Source organism: Clinocottus analis, unplaced genomic scaffold (genome assembly GCF_023055335.1).
Source record: "Clinocottus analis isolate CAN_PGR_092001 unplaced genomic scaffold, fCliAna1.0.p SCAF_26, whole genome shotgun sequence".
Classification (NCBI taxonomy): domain Eukaryota; kingdom Metazoa; phylum Chordata; class Actinopteri; order Perciformes; family Cottidae; genus Clinocottus; species Clinocottus analis.
Window position 1 is genome coordinate 2385001 of NW_027175998.1, and position 24000 is coordinate 2409000.

The 24000-nt window shown below is 45.5% G+C and overlaps 1 protein-coding gene across 11 annotated transcripts in view; it reads right to left on the reverse strand.

The window, feature by feature from the left end:
* Positions 1-2282: 2282 nt before the first annotated feature.
* The window catches only part of rbm47 (RNA binding motif protein 47), a 30570-nt gene continuing 8852 nt past the window's right edge, over positions 2283-24000 (reverse strand). For 4 of the 11 annotated variants that reach the window (XM_068592020.1, XM_068592018.1, XM_068592021.1 and 1 more), the window contains 6 exons: positions 8250-9111; positions 7828-8155; positions 7365-7388; positions 6639-6848; positions 4524-4714; positions 2283-3042 (listed from right to left, as the gene is read on the reverse strand). In XM_068592020.1, the coding sequence (XP_068448121.1) occupies positions 2767-3042; positions 4524-4714; positions 6639-6848; positions 7365-7388; positions 7828-8155; positions 8250-9080 (1860 nt within the window). In that variant the 5' untranslated portion in view covers positions 9081-9111 and the 3' untranslated portion in view covers positions 2283-2766. The remainder of the gene's footprint in view (positions 3043-4523; positions 4715-6638; positions 6849-7364; positions 7389-7827; positions 8156-8249; positions 9112-24000) is intronic. The other 7 variants (XM_068592022.1, XM_068592024.1, XM_068592028.1 and 4 more) reach the window with 7 other exon arrangements.

The following is a 24000-nucleotide window of genomic DNA, read 5'->3' on the forward strand; positions in this document are numbered from 1 at the left end:
ACAGTCTGCATAGGTCTACAAAGGTATAGCAAAGGGCACATCTTGGCAATAAGGCACACACTAGGAAAAGTTTAAATGGCAACACCTACGTTAAACTAGGCTTATAAGGTCCAACCCAACAAGCAGCAGGAGTTCACCCTGCGGCCGCCGTGGGGGGGGGAATGCAGGCGATAGAAAGAGAAGCGGGCGTTCTGAGTGGGAGGCAGACCCAAGAAGTTTGCATGGTTACTAAATCACGATCAGACCTTTACCGGTTTAGTTGCAACACCCAACGGCTCAAAGGCGCGGCGGGTTGCAAAGCCAGTTTCAAAGTTTTTCGCTGACGCTGATAAAAAAAAAGTAGCTAAACGAGAAGGCCTCCGTGTTCCCACTCATAACACCAAATATAGTACAAAATAGCAAACAGAATATGACACACAATGACAAAAACACAATAACCTTGAATTGTTTCCAAACTATTGGACACTTTGGCAAAAAAAAAGTTGTTTCTCTACTTTTGTTACTCTGACTTTTTATTTTTTTTGTATCCCTAAACAAGATGTAGATAAAGAAAGGACATATGTTTCAGAATATATTATACCTTTTCTTCTCACTTCATAGACAAAACATGTAATGCATATATATTAAATATATCCTGACTTATTGTCATCATACAAGAAAATAATAAAAGCAGTTAACAGCAGTTTTTGTTTCTACATAAAAATCCAGTTTTAGAGAGAGAGAAGTCGCTAAAAAGTAGTCGACGGAGTGAGATGAGACAAATATGTCTCACTTGCTGTGGAAAATCCATCTTTATTTAACGACTCGAGACACAAAACTTAGTCATCATGCAGGAAAAATTCTCAAAGACAGTCGCATCATGTCATTTTGTGTTTAAAAAAAACAAGCAGTCAAAAATCTGGAGGCCATGGAAAGCGAGCAAATAAAATACGCCGCAGAGAATTAAAAACTGCCAAAAAGTGGTTTACAAATACAATCTAGGATACAGATGTGTTGCATTCTATTTCGTCGTGGTGTGCGACTTCACGATCAGCGGCTGCTCGCCTCCGTTACGCTTGTCGCTTTTTTTTTTGTGCTGGCAAAGGCACACTTGTTTTCAACACACGGCATAATTTTAATCTTTTTAGGCTTTTTTTCTGCGAGGAAAACCTCCATCACACATACTGTCAGCCAGTTGGCCCAGTTTACACGCAAATTTGTGCTCTGTATTCAACATTTCTTCATCTGGTAGTCACAATCTCTTGCCTTTTATAAATATGTTTAAGTGCACCTCGGTCAAGCACAGTTTGGAGGACGGGAGATGAGGGGGGAGGCCAGACATACGCAGTGTTACCTCAGAGGAGAGAGCGACCGCGGAGGCCGAGGAACCGCACCAAAACACATGAAAGGAGAAAAAAAAACGTTTCTCTTTGCGCCAACCGCAGTGGGCTTCACATCGTTATGAAAGGCACAGGGGGAAAGCACAAGAAGGCACGTACAGTGTGCAGATGTAAGGCACCGTGATTAGGCACAGAGAATGTTTCAGGAGACTGGAGTGTATGGAGCCTCAAGTTTCTTTTTTTTTTTTGGTTGGCATTGGCAAATGCAGGAGCGCTTAAAGTGGCAGAGACCAGTGTCTCTTATTTCTGTCCACGTTTGTTCACCTTAAGATAGTAAAAATTTAAAAAGAAAAACACGATAATAAAGACATGAGATGAGAACAAAAAGAAAACATGTGTTCAGTCCCCCTGGCGGACGCTGGGAACAAATCATCTCGACAAAAGCGTTCCAGTTTTCTTTCTCTCGTGATTGTCATTGAAGGAAGTCTGCCACAACAAGATTCTTCGGGTGGCGACTTTTTCTCCAGATAAAAACCCAGAATATGCTTCCGAAAGGGAAAGAGAAGACATGTACGCACACGCACGCACACACACTCACACACACACACACACACACACACACACACAAAAACAACTAAACGCGCGGACTAATTATGAGCAAATGAGCACGGCACTCAGAAACCTTCATTTAAAACAATAAAAACACAAATAAAACTACATGAACCGAAAAACAAAGTACCAAACAGGCATGTTCGAAGCTTAGACATTCAACCAGCACGGACGGACAGCCTCACCTATCCCTAGAATTGGCTAAAATACTCTATAATAAAGAAAATAAAACATTAGTATATCCAAACACAGTTGTCTTCAGCGGCATCCTTGCCTACTTGTCAGTAGTTCCTGTTGTACTTTTATTTTCTTTCAAATAACCTTTGTTTATATTTACCCCCCCCCCCCCCCCCCCCGCCCCTCTTTAAAGATGTTGACAGTGTGAAGGTCTATCTTTCCTGCTGCAAACGTCTCTCTGTTAATAAGAGAAAAACCTTAAATATGTATCTTCTCATCATAAATACTTGAATGTACCTTCAGTGTTTCTGTTGCCGGAGCAAGATGATGACAAGGGTCAGAGACACAGAGAGAGAGAGAGAGAGAGAGAGAGAGAGAGAGAGAGAGAGAGAGAGAGAGAGAGAGAGGAGAGGGAGAGAGGGAGACATGTGGTTATTATTGCGGTCACCACATCCAGGTGGGCTTTACCCAGGAAGTGGACTGTCCTCCATGGTTGTTATAAAACAGTGATGCTGCATAATCATAAATTTGCTTCCAACGACATTCCTTTAGAGCTTTTGGAGGTTCAAGTGACGTTTCTGCACGACGGGACAGACGTGGCGGTGGCGGTTCAGTCAGAGGGCGACTTTGTCGTTGTTTCGCGAGGTCTGACCCTGCAGAATCAATACGTCTGGTAGACGTCGTGGATGGGCAGCTGGAAGGCGGCGCCGGGGAAGGCCTGCGGCATGGCGTAGCCCGCGTAGCCGCCGTACGCCGCGGCCGCCACCGCCGCGTTCTTCTGCAGGGCGGCCAGAGCCGCCGAGTTGGCCGCGTAGTTTGTGATGGGGACGTAGCCGGCCCCGTACAGGCCGGCGGCCGTCGGGATGCGCTGGACGTTGTGGGCCATGGCGTAGACCGGAGTGATAGGGCGGCCCTGGGGAATGCAGAAAAAAGAGGACTGTTGTGAAAAATGTAATGAATGCATTCACTTGTAAGTTTCCTCCCCCCCCCCCCCCCCTCCCTTCCCCACGGGACCTTATTTTGGAAATATATATATGTACGGTAGTCAACAGCGAGAGATAAATATTCTCTTGGTCCCAAATGGATCGTGCCATGAATTCCACAAATTGCCATTTTTGCCAGTACAGAAAGTCACAGCTTGTCTTTGGTTTAACATATTATCTTTTACTTGTGTGTGAGAAGGCATAGTCATGACGTCATCTCATTGGTTTGTGGACTGACACTTTAAAGACTTGGCAATTATGCAGTCGCCATCTTGGATTACGATTATCTCCATAGCCGTGTCTACTACCGCGCACTTGCGCACTTCGAGCACTGACTTTCAGTGCTTAGTGCGCCACACTGACAAAACCAGCAGAATTCAGTGCACTGAAAGTACCCGGATGGCGCACTGCAAACGGTCAAAAAAATGTAGTGTAAAGCGATGGACACTACTCGCACTGAACGGGCGCCATCTTGGCTACGTAGCGGAAGAGGAGGAGCCATTTCGCCAGCTTTTTATTAATTTTTTTGAAATCCTCCTGCCGCGATTGTGGAGGTGTCGCAGTTTCAACATAGGTTGGAGAAAGGGGAACACAAGGGACAAAAATAGGGTAAGGAGTGCGTTCATTTTGTCAGTTTTAGTTTCGCGGGTATCGCGAGCAGATTTGCGTCCGTCACTTCCGCCAATTGGTTAACGTAAGTGTTCCATTTGATACGGCGCTTATCAGCGACACAGTGCACTACATATGTTAGTGCACTGTGTTATAGTAGACACGGCCCATGTGGCTTGTTTTTGCGAACCAATAAAAATAAATTACTATATTTGGAATTCGTAGGAGTGACGTAGAGACGCCGTGAATGGCTTCGGTAGCGGCAGTGACCTGTCAGTCACAGTGAACCTGCCCTAAAACATACCCGGCTATACGGTCTGTTTGACTCACACAGGCACGGTAGCTTCAGCGAGAGTCGTCACATACCTGACCTTTGGGTGTGTAGTCTAACAACATATTTTCACGGTCTTCAGTTTAACGAGAAAACTTTCTTGACATGAAAAAAACGTGTAATACGTGGCTCAATTCAAACGAGAAAATAATTAGTAATGTCTCTTGCCATTGACCACCGTACATATTTTTCCCAAAATAAGGTCCCATCGTAGTCACCCGGTAGGGGCAGGACTTTGCCTCCTTATATATATATATATATATATATATATATATATATATATATATATATATATATATATATATATATATATATATATAATTAATGTAATAGTGCATGTAAAATCTAGATACTGTATGATACAGTAGCCACACAGCCTTGTTTTCTGCATCAAGCGACATGCCCTGAGATGGCTCTGGATATTTATTTATTTACGTATTTGATCGAATTTGACTAACGATATCTGTGAAACCTCTAACGTGTCATAATGCACACCTGGAAAGGTGGAGGGGTAGAGACCGCCGGTAGGACGGTGCCAGCAGCGGTAGCGGTGGTGTGTTCAGGGTGTTGCATGGCCAGAGGGTTGATGAGGTGCTCCACCGTGTGCACTTTGCCCTCCTCCATCAGCTTCCCGGCAGAAGCCGTGCTGAACACCGGGTACTGGCCACCCAGGGTCGGCAACGCCACTGCACGCAGAGAGACACATGGATGAGAGCTCGGATGACGGACAACATGGTGTCTGCAAAACAACCCGAGTGGAGCAGGAGACGGTTGTGTTTGCGTTTCACGTGACGAGAAATTATGAGAAATACATGCACCCGTGCTCAAACAGAAACATACTTCGATCTGATGATTTATGAAAGGAGTGACTGCTGAAGCCATGAAGGTTGAAGGAAACAATTTAGGGAAGAAGGGGAAAAAATAATACGTTGCACAAGTTGGCGTTGTGATTCGGATTACGATGGTGCTCAACTGTGGATTAACCCCAGTGCTCCGACACACTCACATTCACACTCACACATACACACACACACACACACACAAGGTACAACGTCAGTCATTGTTTCAGATGGACAAAAGTCTTTTCAATCTGGTGGGGATCCTGTGATTCCACACGGGCTAAAAAGCGAGCTTTGGGTCAACTTGTTCAAGAAGGAGCATCGGGAACGAATGGACGTCTGATCATCAAATACAAAAGGGTTTGTTTAAAAGCAATCTGGGGGTTAGCATCACTTTTGTGTTTAGAAATAAAGAATAATACCAGTGTGTGAATTCTACTGTAAAAACGTACTGATAATCTACTGACTTAACTATGAAGTCCTTTTTTGTGTTTCATCCTTATGTGAATATTTCTTTCCCACCTCATTGTATTTGCATTTCTTTCTGCTTACCGCCAGGAAAGAAGGAAGAAAGAACAAGGAAATAATCCTTTAAAAAGAAGCCACCAGGCAACCTTTGGGTCATATTTCTTCTTTGTTGGGAGGGCAGCTCATTTCACTCTATGCTTTACACTGTCGACCTCATATTGACAAAACAAAATCATGATAGTGATAGTGATCATGCAGACTAAATGTGTAGAGCGTTAGATGGGTAGGTTGCAACCCTACATAACACTGGTATCATCCTTTAAGTGATCAGAATAGAGTAAACACAAGAGGAAAGAGAAAATAAATAAGTTTGTGCGTTTAGTTTTGCATTTCAACTCCATTCTTGACTGAAAGTGTCGTAACGCTAACAAAGCTAAAGCAACTTCTCCTCCAGTGAACTAAAATCATTGAGTGGATATGTATGTATATATATATATATATATATATATATATATATATATATATATATATATATATATATATATATTGGTATTATAAAAAGCAAATCTTTTATGAATTACATGTTTGTTTTCCATTCAAGATAATATCAACCACCTTTCAGTAAGACATTGGAGTTGAGCGCATATGTAAAAGGAGATTGTGGAAGAACTGGTCCCTACATAACGATGGCCATTTTCAGACAAACAACAGCACTGCACTTCAATGAAACCAATGCATTGGGTTTGGGCAAAATGCAGCCGAAAAAAACAATGTATCACCTGGAAAAAGCTTTTGCCTCAACACAACACGTGTCTTCTGGCGAGGCTCTGCGTTGGCCAATCAAATATGTTCCAGGTAGATTACTCTGTAACGTGACCAGGCTACTTCTACTATTAACCTGGTGACCGTCATGACTGAGGATAAAGGGCAGAAACCACAGCGCAATGTTTCAGCGTCTGATAGTCAACAACGAAGCCCCTCCTGTTCTTTTAACGCAGTGCTGTTTTTGGTCTGAACACCAGGCCAGACAATTTTCTGATATGGAGGGAAACAAAAGACCGAGGAACAAATTAGAGCAGTTACTTTCTGGTCATGCTATAAAGGACAGATGTTTTGAGCCGTTATTCTTCACTAAAAGAGAAGTGAAGTCCTTTTGCGCCTGACCATCCAGCAACAACCATAATCTTGATTTACAAAATGTTCCTCAAACCACACAGGAGAGAGAGACAAAAAATTATGAGCTGGAAGGTTTAATAAAGGCTTTTGAGATGGGCAAGGATATAGATATATCTATCTCACTGACTTGTGCCATGTTTGATGCCAACAGAGTTGACGGAGGCAGCAAGCTCCAGACTGGGCATCAACTCATAGGGCTTGTCGGGCTGCTTGGCCTTGCCCTCGTGGTAGCGGCTGTAGATGCCACGACCGGCAGAGTAACCCCCCAGGTACGACCCCCGTGGTCCAGGGGTTCGGTTACCTGCAGCAGCACGACCACGACCTCGCACAGTACCTGCTTAAAATACAATTAAAGTAATATGAGGACAGGGGTTGAAGTTTCAGGCGTGGGCAGTAGGGGCAACTTAAACTGAAACTTGTGTGGGGCAATGTGAATTTTCTGATTGGTTTAGAACGTTCTTGACAGTTCCTCTCAAAATATCAGGACTGAGGTAGCAAGAAGAGTCCTTTAGCGCTAATTTATGCAAAAATATGCTCACAAAGTGTAGTCCCTACTGGAAATTTCTCAGCAGTATCTGTTCTGAGCTCAGGATATGGGGAGTTCTTTGGGTCAGTTTTCCTGAGCACTTCTCTTGCTCTTTAATGAGATGCAGTTATGCTCGTTTTTAGCACTGTGAAATTATATTCCTAGACGTTCTTAGCTTTGTTTGATCTCTGAAATAAACCAGCATGAAATGGGAGGTGACAGCACAGCGGGAAAAGGATGGTGTTAGAAAACGTATAGTTTGTCATATGGCAAGAAAGTTTATTGTTCATTGAAGGAATAAGTAGGAATAAGGATGTGAGAGATTACCATTGTTCTGTATCATTGGGGATCCTTTGGAGAGAAAACCAAAACACAACGATTGTTGAAAGTCAAATAGATTTAGCTGCTTACACCCAAAGACCAACTTTAATCAATCATCAATGGTAATAGGATTAGCATTCATTGGTCCATCACCTTGTTTTGTCTTTGCTTTTAACGAGTAAAGTAAAGATTAAACAACTTTTGTCAAATGAAAATCTAGTCATTAAAGAATAAATCATTATTATCATAGTCATCATGACCATTTAATAATCATAGCACTCTATCAATGGAGTCATTCTTTCTACAATAGCATCTTTTGGCATTTGGCAATATGAGACCTTTAGCAGTGTAGTGACTCATTGAGTTTCTGCTGCCACCAACATGTACAAAGATAGATGGCTTTCAGAGAAACACTGGCTTTTGCAACTGAACGTCACCGGTTCAAAAACAGAAAAAAATAAATTCTAACCTTTGACGAAGTAGTCCCTGTTGGGTCCAATGAGGGTGTTGTAGGGATAACCATAGTAGGCCAATGTGTAGGGATCACATTGGTAAACGTAGTTTTGTGGAGCAGGCTCCGGAGTGGCAGAAGCTCCTTTGGAAGCCTTTTGGCGTGAGTACTGCTCTTTATCAACTGGCTTGGCGAGCGTCACCTCGATGCAGGACCCTTCCACCTCCGTGCCGTTGAGGTGGTCCATGGCCATGACAGCATCGTCCCGGGAGGTAAAGTGGACGAAGGCATAGTCGCGAATTTTCTTCACGCGTTCAACAGATCCAGGATTCCACTGGCTGAACACCTGATTAAAAGAGAAAATGGTTGGTTAAGAATAGCACCCATTTCTGTTAGGTATGTCATTTTACCCGATAAAAGCATGCGTCAGCCGGTCCCACCTGTCTGATTGTCTCTTCGCTGGTCTCCATCATGAGATTCCTGACGTAGAGGATCTTCACTGTCTCCATAACGTCTTCGTCCACATCAATCTCTGGCTCGGCCCAGTCCACTGCGATCTGGTGGCCCCAAAGCTGAATACGTCCAGGCATCAACTTCCTGCGAGCCATGGCAGCCGCACGGTGCGATTCATACTCTACAAAGGCAAAGCCTCTGTTCTTCATCTTGTCTGCAGCACTGGCATAAACTATCACATCTAGCACCCCTTCTGTCACCTTTGAGACCTCCTCCAGGATCTCTTCCCGCTTTTTGGTCTTGGGGATGCCACCAATAAAAAGACGGCAGTTGTCCACGGAGGAGCAGACGCCCAGCAGTCGCCCAGGCCTCACTTCGTAGTTGTTGAGCTCGCGTACTGCCCGCTTGGCCTCATGTTTCTCTGTGTACATCACAAATGCGTACCCTCTGTTCTTCCCGTCAAAGTCCATCATCAGACGCATCTCATAGATGCGTCCTACGGACTCAAACACTGGCACCAGCTCATCCTCATAAACGTCCCGCGGGATCTTGCCCACAAAGATTTCACATCCCCTTGGTGGAGATGTAGCATTCCAACCAGGGGGAGGGCCATATTTACGCTGGCCATTTTCCTGGACCATACTGTAGCCAGTGCGCTCCATCAGGGATACTAGTGCAGGCTCATTGGGAGCACCTACAACTCCATCAGGGATCTGTCCATGAAGAGACTGGTGGGAGGCACCAGCAGGTTGGGAGGGTTTGGTTGGGGCAGCGTTATTGCTCATGGTCGAGGAGGAAGTAGGATCTTCGGCTGTCATTCTGACCAAACCATCCAATGCGATCTGGGCCCTGAAAAGGGGAACGAGAGAGAGGTTAATCAAATTGCAGTGAATTGTATCAACCACAATTGCTTTCCAAGAGGGCACAGGACCAACATTGTCATATTCAGAACTCTTCTTATAAAATGTGTCTGTACCAACAATATGTCTGCCTGTTGAAAATAAATGATTGTCAATTTACAGGCTCAATCACATGCAAGATTTCCAAGCTCACAGATTAACTAAGGCCCATAATGACTTGGACAGAACAACGAAAATAAAACATCCATAAATCCCCAGCGCACCTTCCCCTATCAGTGGTTTTACGACCTTGTTTTGTTGAGTTCGTCAGATCCCTTGTTCACCTCCGACCCCTATCAGAGAGTATGAAGAGCCGTAAATCCTGAAACCTCCAACTCAAGGTTCCTGCGTACAACTAGATCACATGCTCTTTTTTGTGTGTGAGTTTGTGTGTGTGTGTGTGTGTGTGTGTGTGTGTGTGTGTGTGTGTGTCAGCAGTAAGTTAGACAAGTTGGAGTTAAGCTATATGAGGAATTTTGTGTAAATATGTCCCCTCAGGCTGTGAAAAAAGCTGCGTACATTAATCCATCTTGGACCTGTTGTGCAGTTACCACAAGAGGGTGTTGGACTTTCAACTTCTTTATCTTATGAGTGTTTTACAGTGTGTGGGGTGCAGCTCTTTTTCTGTGTGTGCGTGTGTGTGTGTTTATGTGTGTGCACCACTTCATTAAGGGCTGTAACCCTATAACAAGAACAGAGAACAATCAGAAATCGGCTTCCCAAGCATAAACCTCTTACTCTGTTAATTTCCAACACTGCCAGCATTCAGCAGGGAAAAGTCCACTGCATTTAAGTCCCCAAATCTCCACGCCACGTACAACACCGAGGTAGCCAATCACAGCAGACTACAAAGCAAACTACTTTTAGTCCGACCAAACGTCATGAACGCGAATAGGCCAAATAAAAAACAACCTCTTGCGAGTTGAGCTGGCAGTGTGTGCGTTTTGTGCGTCACAGGATTGTCTGGACTTTGATGGAAATGGGCGAGGCAGTCAACAAAGGTAAAGCGCTACCAAGCCGAGCAGCCATGGTAACGCACACACTCATTTGAGTTGACCCAATATCCCCACTCTCCCACACATACACACCTGTTCACTTGTTCGCTCGCCCACGGCTGGGGAGCTTAGAGTTACTCGCAAAGTAGAACGCACGCCGCGGGCGAACGAAAGTGATGCAAACGTCAGCTTGATCGAATAAAACGCTTTAACATTTCAAATAATATTTTGCAGAGTACTATACACATTTAAATATATTCTTGGTTGAAGCAAACGATGAATTCATCCACTTCCTGATATGTCCAGAAGGTACTACGGTCAAAACAAAGAGGAAAAAGAAAAAGAGTGGAGGAGGCCAGGATGTGGTTTCCTCCTTCTATCTTTAGCCAGTAGTTGGTTGCCGCATGGGGTGATAAGTCAAGCTGACATGAGATTATATTAAGACATCAGTTTATTATGACATGGAGTTGGGAGAGACACATTCTGCTTAGTGAGGATGCAGTTCTCGTTATGAACAGCGTTTGTGTGCTTCCCCTGCTCGACGTGCCCTCCTCCCTCTGCTCCTTCTATCGTGTGAAGTGCTAACACGACTCCGTCTCTTATCAGCCTTATCTTGCCAAACTGATGACAGAGGGAGGACAATATCCACTTTCGGAGTTCTGCTAGGTGGTATAAAAAGAAAAGAAAAGAAAGAAAAGTAAAAAAAAAAGAAAGAAGCTGTGAGGTGACACTGAGAGGTTGGCAGTCTGGGCTGAAGTCAGGACTCTTGAAGAAGAAAAAAGCTCCATTAAAGTATCTGGATGTTTTGTGTAAGTCCAAAAAATACAAAATATTCGTGGCGTGGAGGGAACCTATTTCTGCTTTTGACCATTTGGAGATTTTCCCAACTTCCTCTGTGCTGAGGTTTTCCTTTCTGAGGAGAGACTCAGGAAACCACAGCGCTCAGTGTGTCAGAAGCGCTGTGAAACTGACGGTCTTTCATAACCTCTCTTCCCTTGCATATGAGAATGAGATTAGTGAGTTTGTGTAATCGGTGAGGGGGGGGGGGGGGCTATTTCTTTCCTCCTTATTATATCAGAAAAAGTGTGTTAATTAAGAGAGAGAGAGAGAGAGAGAGAGAGAGAGAGAGAGAGAGAGAGAGAGAGAGAGAGAACGCAAGCAGGAAGTCCAGCCTCATAGAAAGAAATTAGGAAAAGAACATACAGTGACAAAGCACAATCTGTGAGCTGTGATCTGTGTGTGTGTGTGTGTGAGAGAGACTGAGAGAGAGAGAGAGAGAGAGAGAGAGAGAGAGAGAGAGAGCAGGTAAATTGAGGCAGCAGCAGGTAGATGATTAACCGCGTGACAAACACAAATCACAGCCTTCGCTCGCAGAGAGTGTAAAGATTTACAGTCGCCGTACTAGGATTTTAGAAAGTGGTGATGACCTACGTGTGATTCTTCTATCTGGATTTTACCGGCCTGTTGTGACACAACAGGACCAGCCAGCGTCTATTAGGTAAAACATAACCCACACAGACATTCACAGAGTTCACCTGGTCAAAGGTCGTGAACTCACAGTAGTGTATGTGTGTGTGTGTGTGTGTGGGGGGGGGGGGGCTGAGGCTGCACGCTGCAGAGGAAGCTAAAGAGCAAAGATTTGATTGGGTAACAACCCCGCCGGGTTAAAGTGTTCCAGTTATTGCAGCGGAGATTGTCCATTACATTGTGTTTATGATTGATGGGAGCACCTGATCCTCTACGTATTAACGGCACATTATTGCTGACCGGATTGCTTTATGAGCAGACAAAAGTGCTTTTACTGGCTTCCTCCATATTAAACCATAAACACAGATTGACTACTGCTTCCATCTTTTTTTTCTTCTCCCCTCAAATAAGCAAACGAGGCACGGCGGTATTAAAGTTCCCCACAGCCAGAAAAAGAGGAAGGACACGTGTCATTCCTTCATGTCACTGACCTGACACTAAACTAACACCGCTGTCATGTGCTCTTCTTAGTCAGATGTTCGTACGCCAGCAAACCTCTTCTCCGGCTCCCAGTTTATTGCAGATTATGTCGCAAAAAAACAACCGAGTGTGTGTTCGACGGCAAGGAACAATGCGTCTCTTAGTGTGCCGTTCTATCCTGAGTGACACTGATCCAGTGCGCTGGACAAAACAGGCCCGGGGAAGCCGCCATCTTAGCTGTGCGACTACCCAGCGGCCCGCCTGACAGCAGGGTCACAAGGCAGAGGATCAATGAAACATCAATGCCTCCAACACACACACACACACACACACACACACACACACACACACACACACACACACACACACACACCAGTCAAGCCTGCCTTTACAGTTAGATACAAGCTCAGAAACAATCTTCCCAGAGTCACAAAGTTGTTTCAGGTAGAGAGCCCCTGTAGAACCAGTCAGAGAGAGAGAGAGAGAGAGGAGGGGGAAGTGAGACTGAAACAGAGCAGAAATCTTGAGGAGGAAATCGCAGCCGAGGGATGTTGGTGGAGAAGAGAAGAGGAAGGAGAAGCGGAGAGCGGTCAGACGGGAGGATATAGCTACCCTCTGTTGCTCCACAGCGCTCCGCTGCTTGGCCCGCCTGCTCTGGGAGTGTTAGTCCACCTCCATGAGAGACAGGTACAGCAGGGCACTGAGCACGGAGGCCAGCCTCCTCTGCACACACACACACACACACACACGCACACACACACACACACACACACCTACAGACACACGCACACACTCTGAGCCAAATCTGCAAGCATGAGAGCTAGTGAGGGTGGAGCTAAAAGAAGTACTTTGTTTGAGTGTGTGTGTGTGTGTGTGTGTGTGTGTGTGTGTGTGTGTGTGTGTGTGTGTGTGTTTTATGTGGGCGGATCCCAGTCCAACCTCTGGAGAATTTTAGTAGAAGGGTTTGTATTTGTAAAATATGCAAAGTAATTAATTACATTTACTCAAGAACTGTCAGTGGGTGCTGCTTTGAGGTACTTGTACTTGAGCATTACCTTGTTACGCTACTTCACACTTATTTTAGAAAAAGTTGTACTACTATTTACCTTACAGCTGTGCTTGCTATTGTCTTTTCAAATATGATTCGTCACAAACTAGATTTTGATATGTTTTCATTTCAGCATTATTTCTTTTTAGGCCCCCAAAAAAGAGTAAAACGCTCCAATTTTTGAGAAAGACTCCAGTAAAGTCCGAAAAAAAGAACACAGATTAGTTTTTGTGTCTCCCCGTAATCATCTCATGAGCCCATAGATTTATCTCTCGGCCCTTCAGAGGAATCTGACCCCCGGGTTGGAAAACACTGGACTGAAATACCTTCCAAAACCGTGAAAACTAGCTGCACCTCAACCAGCGACCACAGTAAAATGTCATGTCAGTATCAGTGATCTATCTGGATATCGTAATATCTGGCACACAGAATATTTCTTACTTTTGATACTTCAATGACATTTTGTTGACAATACTTTTACATCTATCTGTTGGCACTCAGAGGATCTGAATACCCCAAAAAATACACACGCAGCAAAGCAGGTTGTTAGTAAGAGGAGAGGGGTCTGATGGGAAAAGTAGTTTTTGTGGGGTTGTCAGGATTTTCTGCTGAAAGTTGCATAAATTGGACAGAACGGCAGGAAACGTTGAATCCGGGGTTTGAATACTTCCTCATGTTGTTGTCTTGCCCTGAGCGGACATTTGGAAATTCTGACAGGGAGTTACCCCCAGAGAGATTTGTCGTGTCAGCACAAGACTACAACCGTGTGTATGTGTGTGTGTGTGTGTGTGTGTGTGTGTTTTGTACATAACAACGACGACCTAGCACAGCTTAACTTAAGCAAACAACACACGCCTTCCTGGGCAGTCAAGAGAGCAGATAGAGAGACGACAGAGAGAGGGAAAAAAAGAAGAAAAAAACACACACACAAAAAAACGGCCAGAGAGGCGAGAGAGCGTCGCCCGGCTCGGAGAGTTTCTGTCGAAAAAAAAACAAAACAACAATCTCTCCCCTTCGGCGAAAAAGAAGAGGGAGTGAGGGACAGAGAGAGCAGATGGGGTGAGACGGGGGGGGAGAGATGAAAGTCACAGTGTGTGGTCAACAGTGCGCTGAGTTTCAGCTGCCATTGAAACCGGCCCCACTCCTTAACGACTGAGTAAACAGGCAAGAAGAAAGTCTGTTTAGCATAAAGACCAGAGGGTGATTAGAGGATGGAGCGGTGCACCGTGGACTGCAGCACCTTCCATCAATCAAACTGTCAAGCCCTCCACCAGCACGCCGGACGGAGCGACCTGAATATGAATGATCCGAAGACGGTACATGTGTGAGGTGTGTGTGAGATCATCTTCCTCAAACCTCAAAGAGAGAGAGAGAGCGAGAGAGAGAGAGAGAGAGAGAGGAAAGGGCGGGTGTTCATCTGAATCAAAGATTAACTGTCGGTCATTAGTGAGAGCCAATCAGGACTCGGACGCGCCTCAGAGGCTCCGGGCGTTCTGGTGAGCGCACAGTCCATCAGGTCAACGGTTTGACCCTTGAGTCCCAGAGCCGCCTCAATCATTGTACAGGTTCACTCAATCATTTGAAACATCACATAATGAATAAAACCCCAGTGATATTGAAGGACTGGACCGCCGTTATTCCACGTTATTCTGCGTCTTTTTTTCACCAAAAAAAAATAGTAGTTTCAAGCAAATTCAAACAGGTGTAAATTGCGCATCATCTGTGCTTTGAATTAATGTAAAGTTCAAAGAGAGGCAGACTGGAAATCAAACTTTACGTGGCAGAGTTCCCGCTATAACCCTGCCGCTGACATTGGACTGAAGCTGAAACACATTTACTTAACTCTGACTAAATCATAAGTAATCACATTAGAGAGTACTTATTAGACTTGCTGGTTATCTCTGATAAGCTGGTTCTCTCTTCAGGCCCAGGGTCACACACACACACACACACACACACACACACACACACACACACACACACACACTGGAATCTGCCACATCGACAGAACCTGTGAAGAAGCAGGAATAAAGTCAGCAGTAAAGCGGTGCTGCTAATCAGTATCTTGGCTGGAGAGCCTGACGACGGCCATCTCGTGTTACAAGTCATCCATATAAGTAAATGAGTAGCGTGTCACAGGACCAGAGGTCCCGCTGATTGTTTCTGTGGAGCGATACGACCCTGGAGGGGCGCACCGCGGCGCTCAGTGCCACATCGTGTTCTCATGCAGCAGTTCCTCTCAGACCAGATCAGAAACTTGTTTTTCACACACAAAAAAAGCTTTCCGCTGTCGTCCGCAACTGCTTGATTTTAGTTTACACAACTCTGCTGTGTCCAAGGAATACTTCCGTGATAATGTGGGGCAAGGGTTATTAAAGACAGAGTTGTCTGCCGATGATAAATACATCAATATAAAGCAACGCGAGGGGAGTTTAGTCGCAGCGTCTCATGCGCACGTGCGCTACGAAGACCGCTGACGTAAGCGACCACGGAGAGAAGAGAAGTGATGGCCGCGGCCGACCCTTCGGAGCGCACGGTGTCCTCGCGCTGCGGTTCAGCCGGTTCAGCTGTGAGCACGCCGGCGGAGACGACATGGGGGCAGGACGAGGCCTCGAGTCGCCTCGAGTGCCACCGCGGTGTCCGGCCATGTCTGTTGACTGTCCCCCTCGTCTTTGGGTTGAACCGTTAAACGCGGGCCCCCTTTTCCTTCAATTCATCAGCAAAAGGGATTCCATTTTTATCTGCGTACGCGTGAGTGTGCACCTCTGCGTCTGTCCACGGCTAATCTGGCATTCTGCAGCACTAAACTGCATAATATTTGGGGTATTTTTTTCCGGGATGGCTGCACGCTCAAGGACCTCTTCGGAGTGACACTTACGAAAAGAAAAACGTGTGTTGCGTGTGTTTTTTTTACTGCCATTAATTGCCCTCTGACTCCCCACTCACTACTCTTAGCAGTAGGGGCCGCTCGTGATAACACAGCTGAGTCCCCCTTCCCCTACTCAGAGGCCAGAGCGGGGGGGAACAACAGTTTTCCAGGGGCCGCTCTGCAGCTAACGGAACTACTCGCGCACGTGCTGTTGTACCTCGCCAGCCACTTAATCAAATGAGATCGCACAAAATGTATTGCAAGACGACTTTGAGGCGATTGCTTGCTTGCGTCGCGGCAGCTTTTTGAGTTTGAGTGAAGTGTGTTCACGGCGCTTTGCATCCCGTTGGTTGTACGCCACCGGGTGTCAAATGGCGCACATTGTTTTGTGCGCGGTGTTTGGCTAACCACCGACGCAACTCCCGCGGCCCGATAGACAAGTTTTATATTTTGTTTTTTGCATGCAATACGACTTTGAGACGATTGCCTGCATTCATCACCGCTTGCTTTATGCCTTGTGTTGGTGTCTCGACTGGGGATCAGCCAATTGTGGGTTGCATTCATTGAACACAGTGGTGGTCGTTGCCGACACACCTGGTGGAGATCTGCTGAGTGCATCTTTCTAGTTCATTCTTCATTCTCTGTGGAGGCGAGAAAAGCAAAGTTTTCTTCCCAATTTCAAGATAACACAGGGTGAGCGATTGATATAAAAAAAATGATCTTTCTGGGAGTGAAATATTCCTGTCAACAAGTCCAATGATGTGTTACTTCTGTCCACAACAAACACATATTACTGGGATCACTACCGATGAACACGTAATATCCAGAAGTTTACAGTACTGACTATCCCCGTAACAATTGTGCCACAATTCTGCACACTGGCCGGCTGTACACTGTGTTTCTACCGAGCCTTATTTCTCTCCTCCCATCCATGTACCTGTCACCTTCATTCCTGCGGTTCAGTCAAGCTCAAAGGGGATCAGCAGTGGGGCGAGGGGGGGGGGGGGGCAGGAGAAACAGGGAAGGTGTGGAGAGGCTGAGCAGCCAGAGAGACTAACGAACAGAGAGGAGGGGACCAAATGTCCGGGGCCTCCCTCGGCGCTAGAAAGCCCTTTAAAGTGAAACTGGCCTGAAGAATTTCAGGTCAGACGGAGTGCGCAAGTGAGCGCCTTCAGCCCACCCCGACTTCACCACGGAGGGATGATTCCACTTCATTTACTCTGAGAGCCCCCCCCCTCCCCCCCTCCGTTCCCCCCCGCCTCTCGCCTTCAGGATCTTCACATTTGTCCACTCAAAACCCCACGCTTCGATTAAAACGCGATGATTTTTTAAGTAATGCGACAGCGAGCATGTGCGCTTCCTTCTCAACTCACTGACATTGAAAGGCTCAGTGGGGTCAAAGGGTCAACGTGTCCTCAACAGCGGGGCTTTGGATTCCGCCGCAGTGTGGAAGCATGACAGGATCGAAAGGTCAGCCGCAGCCCAATGTTGCCACATACGTCCGCTCACACAGCCGCACAGTCATTCCTAATCGTAAGCGCTGCTTTAGCTTTAGCGCTAGCTTTGCTTCCTTTGGCAAACACATTCCTCCGGCTAATCAGCTAGCCCGCCGAAGGCCGGAGCGGACATTGTTTCAGACAATTACGACTGACGTTGACAGTGCCACACACTCGTGATAAAGGCTTTAGTGCACCCCCCCTCACGCCCCCTCCCTCCCCCGCTGGGGTGCATGCGTGTGTGTGTGTGTGTGTGTGTGTGTGTGTGTGTATAAGGTGTAACAGGCTGGACTTAAGCGATGGAGCTATTTGACACACTTAATTAAAAAAAGACTATTTGTGTAAAACCACATTTCATTTTTTCCGCATCCTTTACTCACTTACTCCACAGGCTTATAAAAGAGCTAGCCTTCACGCAAACCGTTGACATCGAACAGCGACGCGCCCCGTCGACAAACACAGTTCGGCAAAGTGCAATCGGATAAAACTTTTCTGGCAACACAACCATTTAGTTTCAGGAGATTTTCCACAATAAAAGAGGGCTGAATCATTAAAACCACTTTTTATTTTTCATTGCATTCTTGAATGCAACTTGAATCAATGACATATCTTCTTGGTCACACACACACACACACACACACACGCACACACACACACACAACAAACAGCACGGCTCACTAAGGTGAAAGTCCACATATTATATGACGGAGAACCCGGAAGTCTTAGCCTCTCTATGTAGTCACCCCCACCCTAAACACACGCACACACACACACACACACACACACACACACACACACAGTCATGCCACTCCACAGGTTCCACTGGTTTCATTGTAAGGACATCTTGGTCTCACTTTTAATCACCGATTGGTTTAAGTGCCTCTGTGTCCAATCATGTTGTCTCTGATAAACCAGTCTAGCAGCTCCGTCTGGACGAAGCGGCGTGCCAGAGACGAACTCCATCAGAAATGTCTCCATCAGAGGAGAGAGAGCGTCACAATCGTCACACCGCGCTTATTATAATAGCACCCACACGTTTTAGAGTTGCAAAATTGTGCCCACGAGTGGGCCGATGTTTCCCGACCAACCAACCAAAAAAAAAAAAGAAGTTGAACATTTGAAAGAAAAAAGAAAAAGCGATGACAAGTTCTGAAAGAGACAGAGACACCGTACCTGTATCCCACAACGAGGAGCGAGGCGATCGACAAGAGCGGGCCGAGGAGATGCAGACGCCGGGCGCGCTTCGCTTCTTGGTGAAGTCACTCTGCACAAGCACACTGGTTCTGAAACTCACTCTCTCTCTTTCCCTCTGTCCATTCACTCTGCGTCGGAGCTGACAGGCCGCAGCGGAAATAAGAGACTCTCCTCGCCTGCCTGCCTCTGAGTGTCTGAGTGTCTGAGGTGAGCAAAGGTGGTTGAGTGTTTACTCATTCCCAATGGCCAGAGGGGAGAGAGAGAGAGAGAGAGAGAGAGAGAGAGAGAGAGAGAGAGAGAGAGGTGGGGCCACTCAGTACAGGTAACCCCCTCCATCTTTTCTTCTCCCTCCTTCAATCTCTCTCCCTCAGCTGATAAGGAGTAGGACAAAAGGGAACGGATAAAAGGACAGAGGGTGTGACGACAAGCTGATGATTGACAACAATCAAGGAAAAGTCATGTGTTCCAGTGTTTACAGAAATCAAAATGGACCAGCCCAGAAATAGTCACAGTCTGAGTCAGAATTTAAACTCTGAAGAAATAATGCCGTCGAAACTCTTTTCTGCAGCACGTTAGCGGCCGCCAATGGAAAAAAAACAAAAAACGTCTTTGAGCCAAACATCGCCGTCAGCATGCTAACGTCACATTACAGCGCGAAGACGCCAACGTTTAGCTGGTATGGTAATTGCAGCGAGCGCGCCTTAGATTAATGTCTTGTTCAAAAATGTGCTAATTAGCACTGGAAACAAAGTACAGCTGAGGCGGACGGGAGCGGCATTCGTTTTGGAGGTCATAAACCAAGGTATTGGACAAATTTGAAATATTTGACCCGATGGATTCAAAGTCAGGGCGTCCCCGGAGGATTCATCCTCTGGAGGGTCCATCGGTTGCTTTTTTTGGACCGACTTCCCGCCCAGTTTGTGGAATAGTATCACTGTTTCTGTGTAGGGATGAGAATTGTCCTTTAGGACTTTATGTAAAGAACAATAGTTTGGTTTAGGGCGACAACAAAAAAAAACAGTTAGTTCGGTTTTGGATCCCGGTTGAGCTTAATACGCTTACGTACAAGTGAGGTTGACCACGAAACCACGACGATGTGACGTACAGCGGCCTCGTGGTTGAAGGTCTTGTGTCGTGTGCCCAGTGCCACAGTCCAAAAACTAAACATAGACGGGTTAACTAAAGTTCACCACAGTGACATCGTCACTTTACGTCTGTCTCATTGAGCCCAATGTTTACTTGTCGTGTACCTTCGGGCATATCAGGTGAAAAAATAAAGGCACTGGTAGGTCAACAAAGATTCAAACAGTGCAGACACACAAACTGTGAATCAGAAGCGATGACTTGAACTCATCTCCACCTGAGGCCGTTTGGGGATGAACCTGTCGACGGTGGAATTCTTTGTTCTGCGAGACCCGGAGGGTTAACAGTATGTTTTACCAGCCCGGCAGCCAAATGTTTCTCCGATTCAAATCTCAAGTTCAAACAACAGAGTTTGCTCGCCGCAGAGTTTGTCACACATTTCTGCTTTTTTTTTCCGTCAGCCTTTTGGAATCATTGCGCTGGTTTTTTTAAAAATGTTTGCAGAAAAAAAGTATAGCACAAGACACATTGGCAGATGAAAGAGGACACAAAGTACACAACACAACTTTGGGTCCTGAGCCCTCACATGCCGGCCCTTTTCTGCCAGGAACGCAGCGAGTAAGGGAAGGAGACGAGGTGACAGAGTGAGGAAGTGTCAACCTCAAACAAGCCTCACGGGGAGAGCGAGGCCTGGACGCTGTTATCAGACGGGGTGTCGTTGTACCCTGCGTGTACCGTGTGTGTGTGTGTGTGTGTGTGTGTGTGTGTGTGCCGTTGCCATTGTACAAGTGACACATTAACCAATGACTCTGTTAATGAAGGACATGCAATCACTGATTTTTTTTTCTTTTGGCAACACACTCACACACACGCACACACACACACACACACACACACACACACACACACGGTACACGCAGATAGCCAGTTCAAAGTTTACAGATGGAGAAGGCCGCATGCTGCCATAAACCTACTTTAAAGGGGGAGGAGAGAAGGATCCAAAGGCCAAGAGGACTTTATTACCAGCACACTGTATCACACACACACACACACACACACACACACACACACACACACACACTCACACAATCAACCCTTCTTGAGAATGTTAAAACATACGATTAAATAGTTTATAATAGTGTAGTTTTAAGCAGATACAAGGACGTTTGAAGTGTTTATCAATGCACAGTATTAGTTAACAATTCAAAAGACATATTTCAAATGATTACTGCCGTGTTTGTCATTCATTATCTGTTTATACAGCAGCGTCCACGTGCGGGGGACCACAGGAGGAGTTGTCGCTGTCGACAAATGCATCAATAAACACTGAAATCTGCTGTGTCGGATCGTGGAAGAAAGCATTTGTTAAATGTTTGATGTGCACGCGAGAGAGAGAGAGACGTCTCCACAGCAGGGAAGACAATTGCAAAAATAAAGAGACCATTTAGTAGAAAACCAACAGCGGTTATATGATAACGGGAGCATCGTTGCTTTTGCAATAAAGTCACGAGTCGTGCAGCGAAGATAGCCGGCTGCTCTGACGATACACATCGACTGGTCCCATATGAACCCACACAGGGCCGTGTCTACGTGCACGTATACAATAAAACCAATCCATACCATGAGAACCAAATAAGATATTAAATACATCCTTTTAAAAAAAATAAACATAGCATAATAATAGCAAATTAAAGCAGTAAGAAGATGAAAGGCAGTTTGTAAAAATGGGTTTTAACCCCTTGAAAACGGTGGAGACCTTGTAGGGGCTCCAGACCTTTTTTCCTGTGTTTGAGTCATCGTAGGAACCCCAAATTAATTCCGATACTTGTGTTTGTTGTATGTATTTGTTCAGCAACGTCTTGGGGAAAAAATGTATATCTACAAAAAAACCACTTTTAAAATAAAGACTATGAACGTCCAGCATGAGTATGAGCCAGATTCACCAAAAATGCCTCCCTGAGTTTTACAATCTGTTCGGTTCAGGGTCTTAACGACAGCCCACATACTAATGAGGCACCTTTTTGGACAATATTATGACCTAATTAATCGGAATCTGCAACATAAATCATAATAAAACAAAGCATTGGCCTGTTAGGAAGGAGTTTCAGTCCGAAAACTGTGTCGTTCAGTTCAAAAATGAAAGGTTAAGAAGTCCTCACACACACACTATTGTGTGCCCGTCGCCTTTCCAACTGATAATTCTGTTTCAGAAGAGATTAACCCGTCGAAAACTGCGGAACCAATTTTGTCTCCAGATCTCCTTTTACCTGCGTTTGAGTCGTCGTAGGAACCCCAAATTAATTCCAATAATTGTGTTTATTGTGTGTATTTATTCAGCAAAGTCTTGGGCAAAAAATGTATATCTGCCAAAGAAAATCACTTTTAAAAGATATTTTGATAGCAACTATTAACATCCAGCGTGATATGAGCAAGATTCCACAAAAATGCCTCCTGGAGTGGACAATAAGACACCTTTTTGGAAAAATTAGGACCTAAAGATTCAGAATCTGCAACAAAAATCGAAATAAAACAAAGACTTGGCCTGTTAGGAAGGAGTTTCAGTCAAAAAAACTGCGTCCTTTGGTTCAAAACTGGAAAAATTACAGATTGTATGCCAAAGATTTGTCTGAATGGGGCATGCTGGGACTTAAAATGGAACGGGAGAAGTTTCCAAAACATTAAGATGTGGCTCATAGAAAGCTGCCGCCTTCACGTCAACCCACACGTTGGTGGAGTGTGTCTCGAAACATTACATTTTGTTCTCTGAGGCATCGACGCGACGGTTTTTCAAAAAAACTGAGGCAAATATGTCGCGGCGGAGCAAATCTCAACAAGTGTGTGTGTATGTCTGAACAGCGTCTTGTATTGTAAATAAACTCCACCAGCTGTGTATGGAAACATAAACACCAGGGAATATGTGTCCAGATGTCATTTGTAATTTTGTGTTTTATTCTGGTGCAACTCTTCTAAAGTGTGTGAACTTGCCTTCTTTCAGTGTCACTAAAACTGAAACGCAATCAAACACATTCATTTCCAAGAAACAGAAACTGAAAGTGAACGTAATCGTGCCGCAAACTAAAACCAAATCTATCCTTTTGAAAAGAGTAAAAATGAATTTGGGAATACAACTTAGCATTCTGCTCCTGTCTTTAGGGCATGTTTCTTTTGTCACTGACATCAAACAGAACATAAGTCAGGGTTAGAATCGTTTCCACCGCATTTCATTCATAGAAGCGTTGACAGCTGAAACGTCGAGACCCAAAAACTGGATCATCAACTCGTTCCACGTCCAAACCGAGCGAGCGAGCGCCACAAGGTGTCCCACGCTGGCACGTGAGTACACACAACTCACAGGCTGTGTGTGTGTGTGTGTGTGTGTGTGTGTGTGTGTTTGTAGGGACAGCAGAATGTGCTCTAAGCCTGTGTTCAATGTAACATTGCTGTACAGGTAAAAAAAAAAAAAAGACGAGTGAAACACTTCCTCATTCAGAGGGTGACCTCACGTCCCGGAGCCGCCGTCAACCAATCACAGCATCCCGCTTGCGATGAGCAAAAATGACTCAGCACACAAATCAAGAGCCTTACTGCTGCACTCAAACACACACACACACACAAAGGATCTGATACTAAAGTCCAACTCTTTTTTTTTTTCCTTCCATCCTGCTGAAAGAAGTTTCCCCTTTTGCCTAGAATTTGGTCAGCTGACGCTCCGGTCGCGTGGCTTGTCACTAGCCAATGGCAGCGCAGGAGCATTGTGTGTTTAGCTGCTAAAGTCACAGCCAAGGTCAAGGAGACGAGGAAGGAGAGAGAGAGAGAGAGAGAGAGAGAGAGAGAGAGAGAGAGAGAGAGAGAGATTAGAAGGAGCTGGAAGACTGAAGCAGTGCAGAAAGAAAGACAGAGTCATCCCCGTGACTCCTCACCACAGCGGAGCCGCTTATTATCTGGTCAGTGACCGGTCGCCATCGTCACGTCAACACGCGTGACTGTCCCGTCCGCCGGTGACCAACGCTCACGACCGTGTGATGGAGGGATACCAGCATGTCGAGCAGAAGGAGATTGAATGCCAAGGCAGTTTTTTTAGTTACGGTTTTGGGTCTTGTGTTGGTGACAAACAAAAGTCGACAGCCAGGAAAGTCTCCTCGCCATACTTGAACTTATCACCCACGCTGCCTATTTTAAGTGCAAATCAGACGTGTAGCTCCTCTAT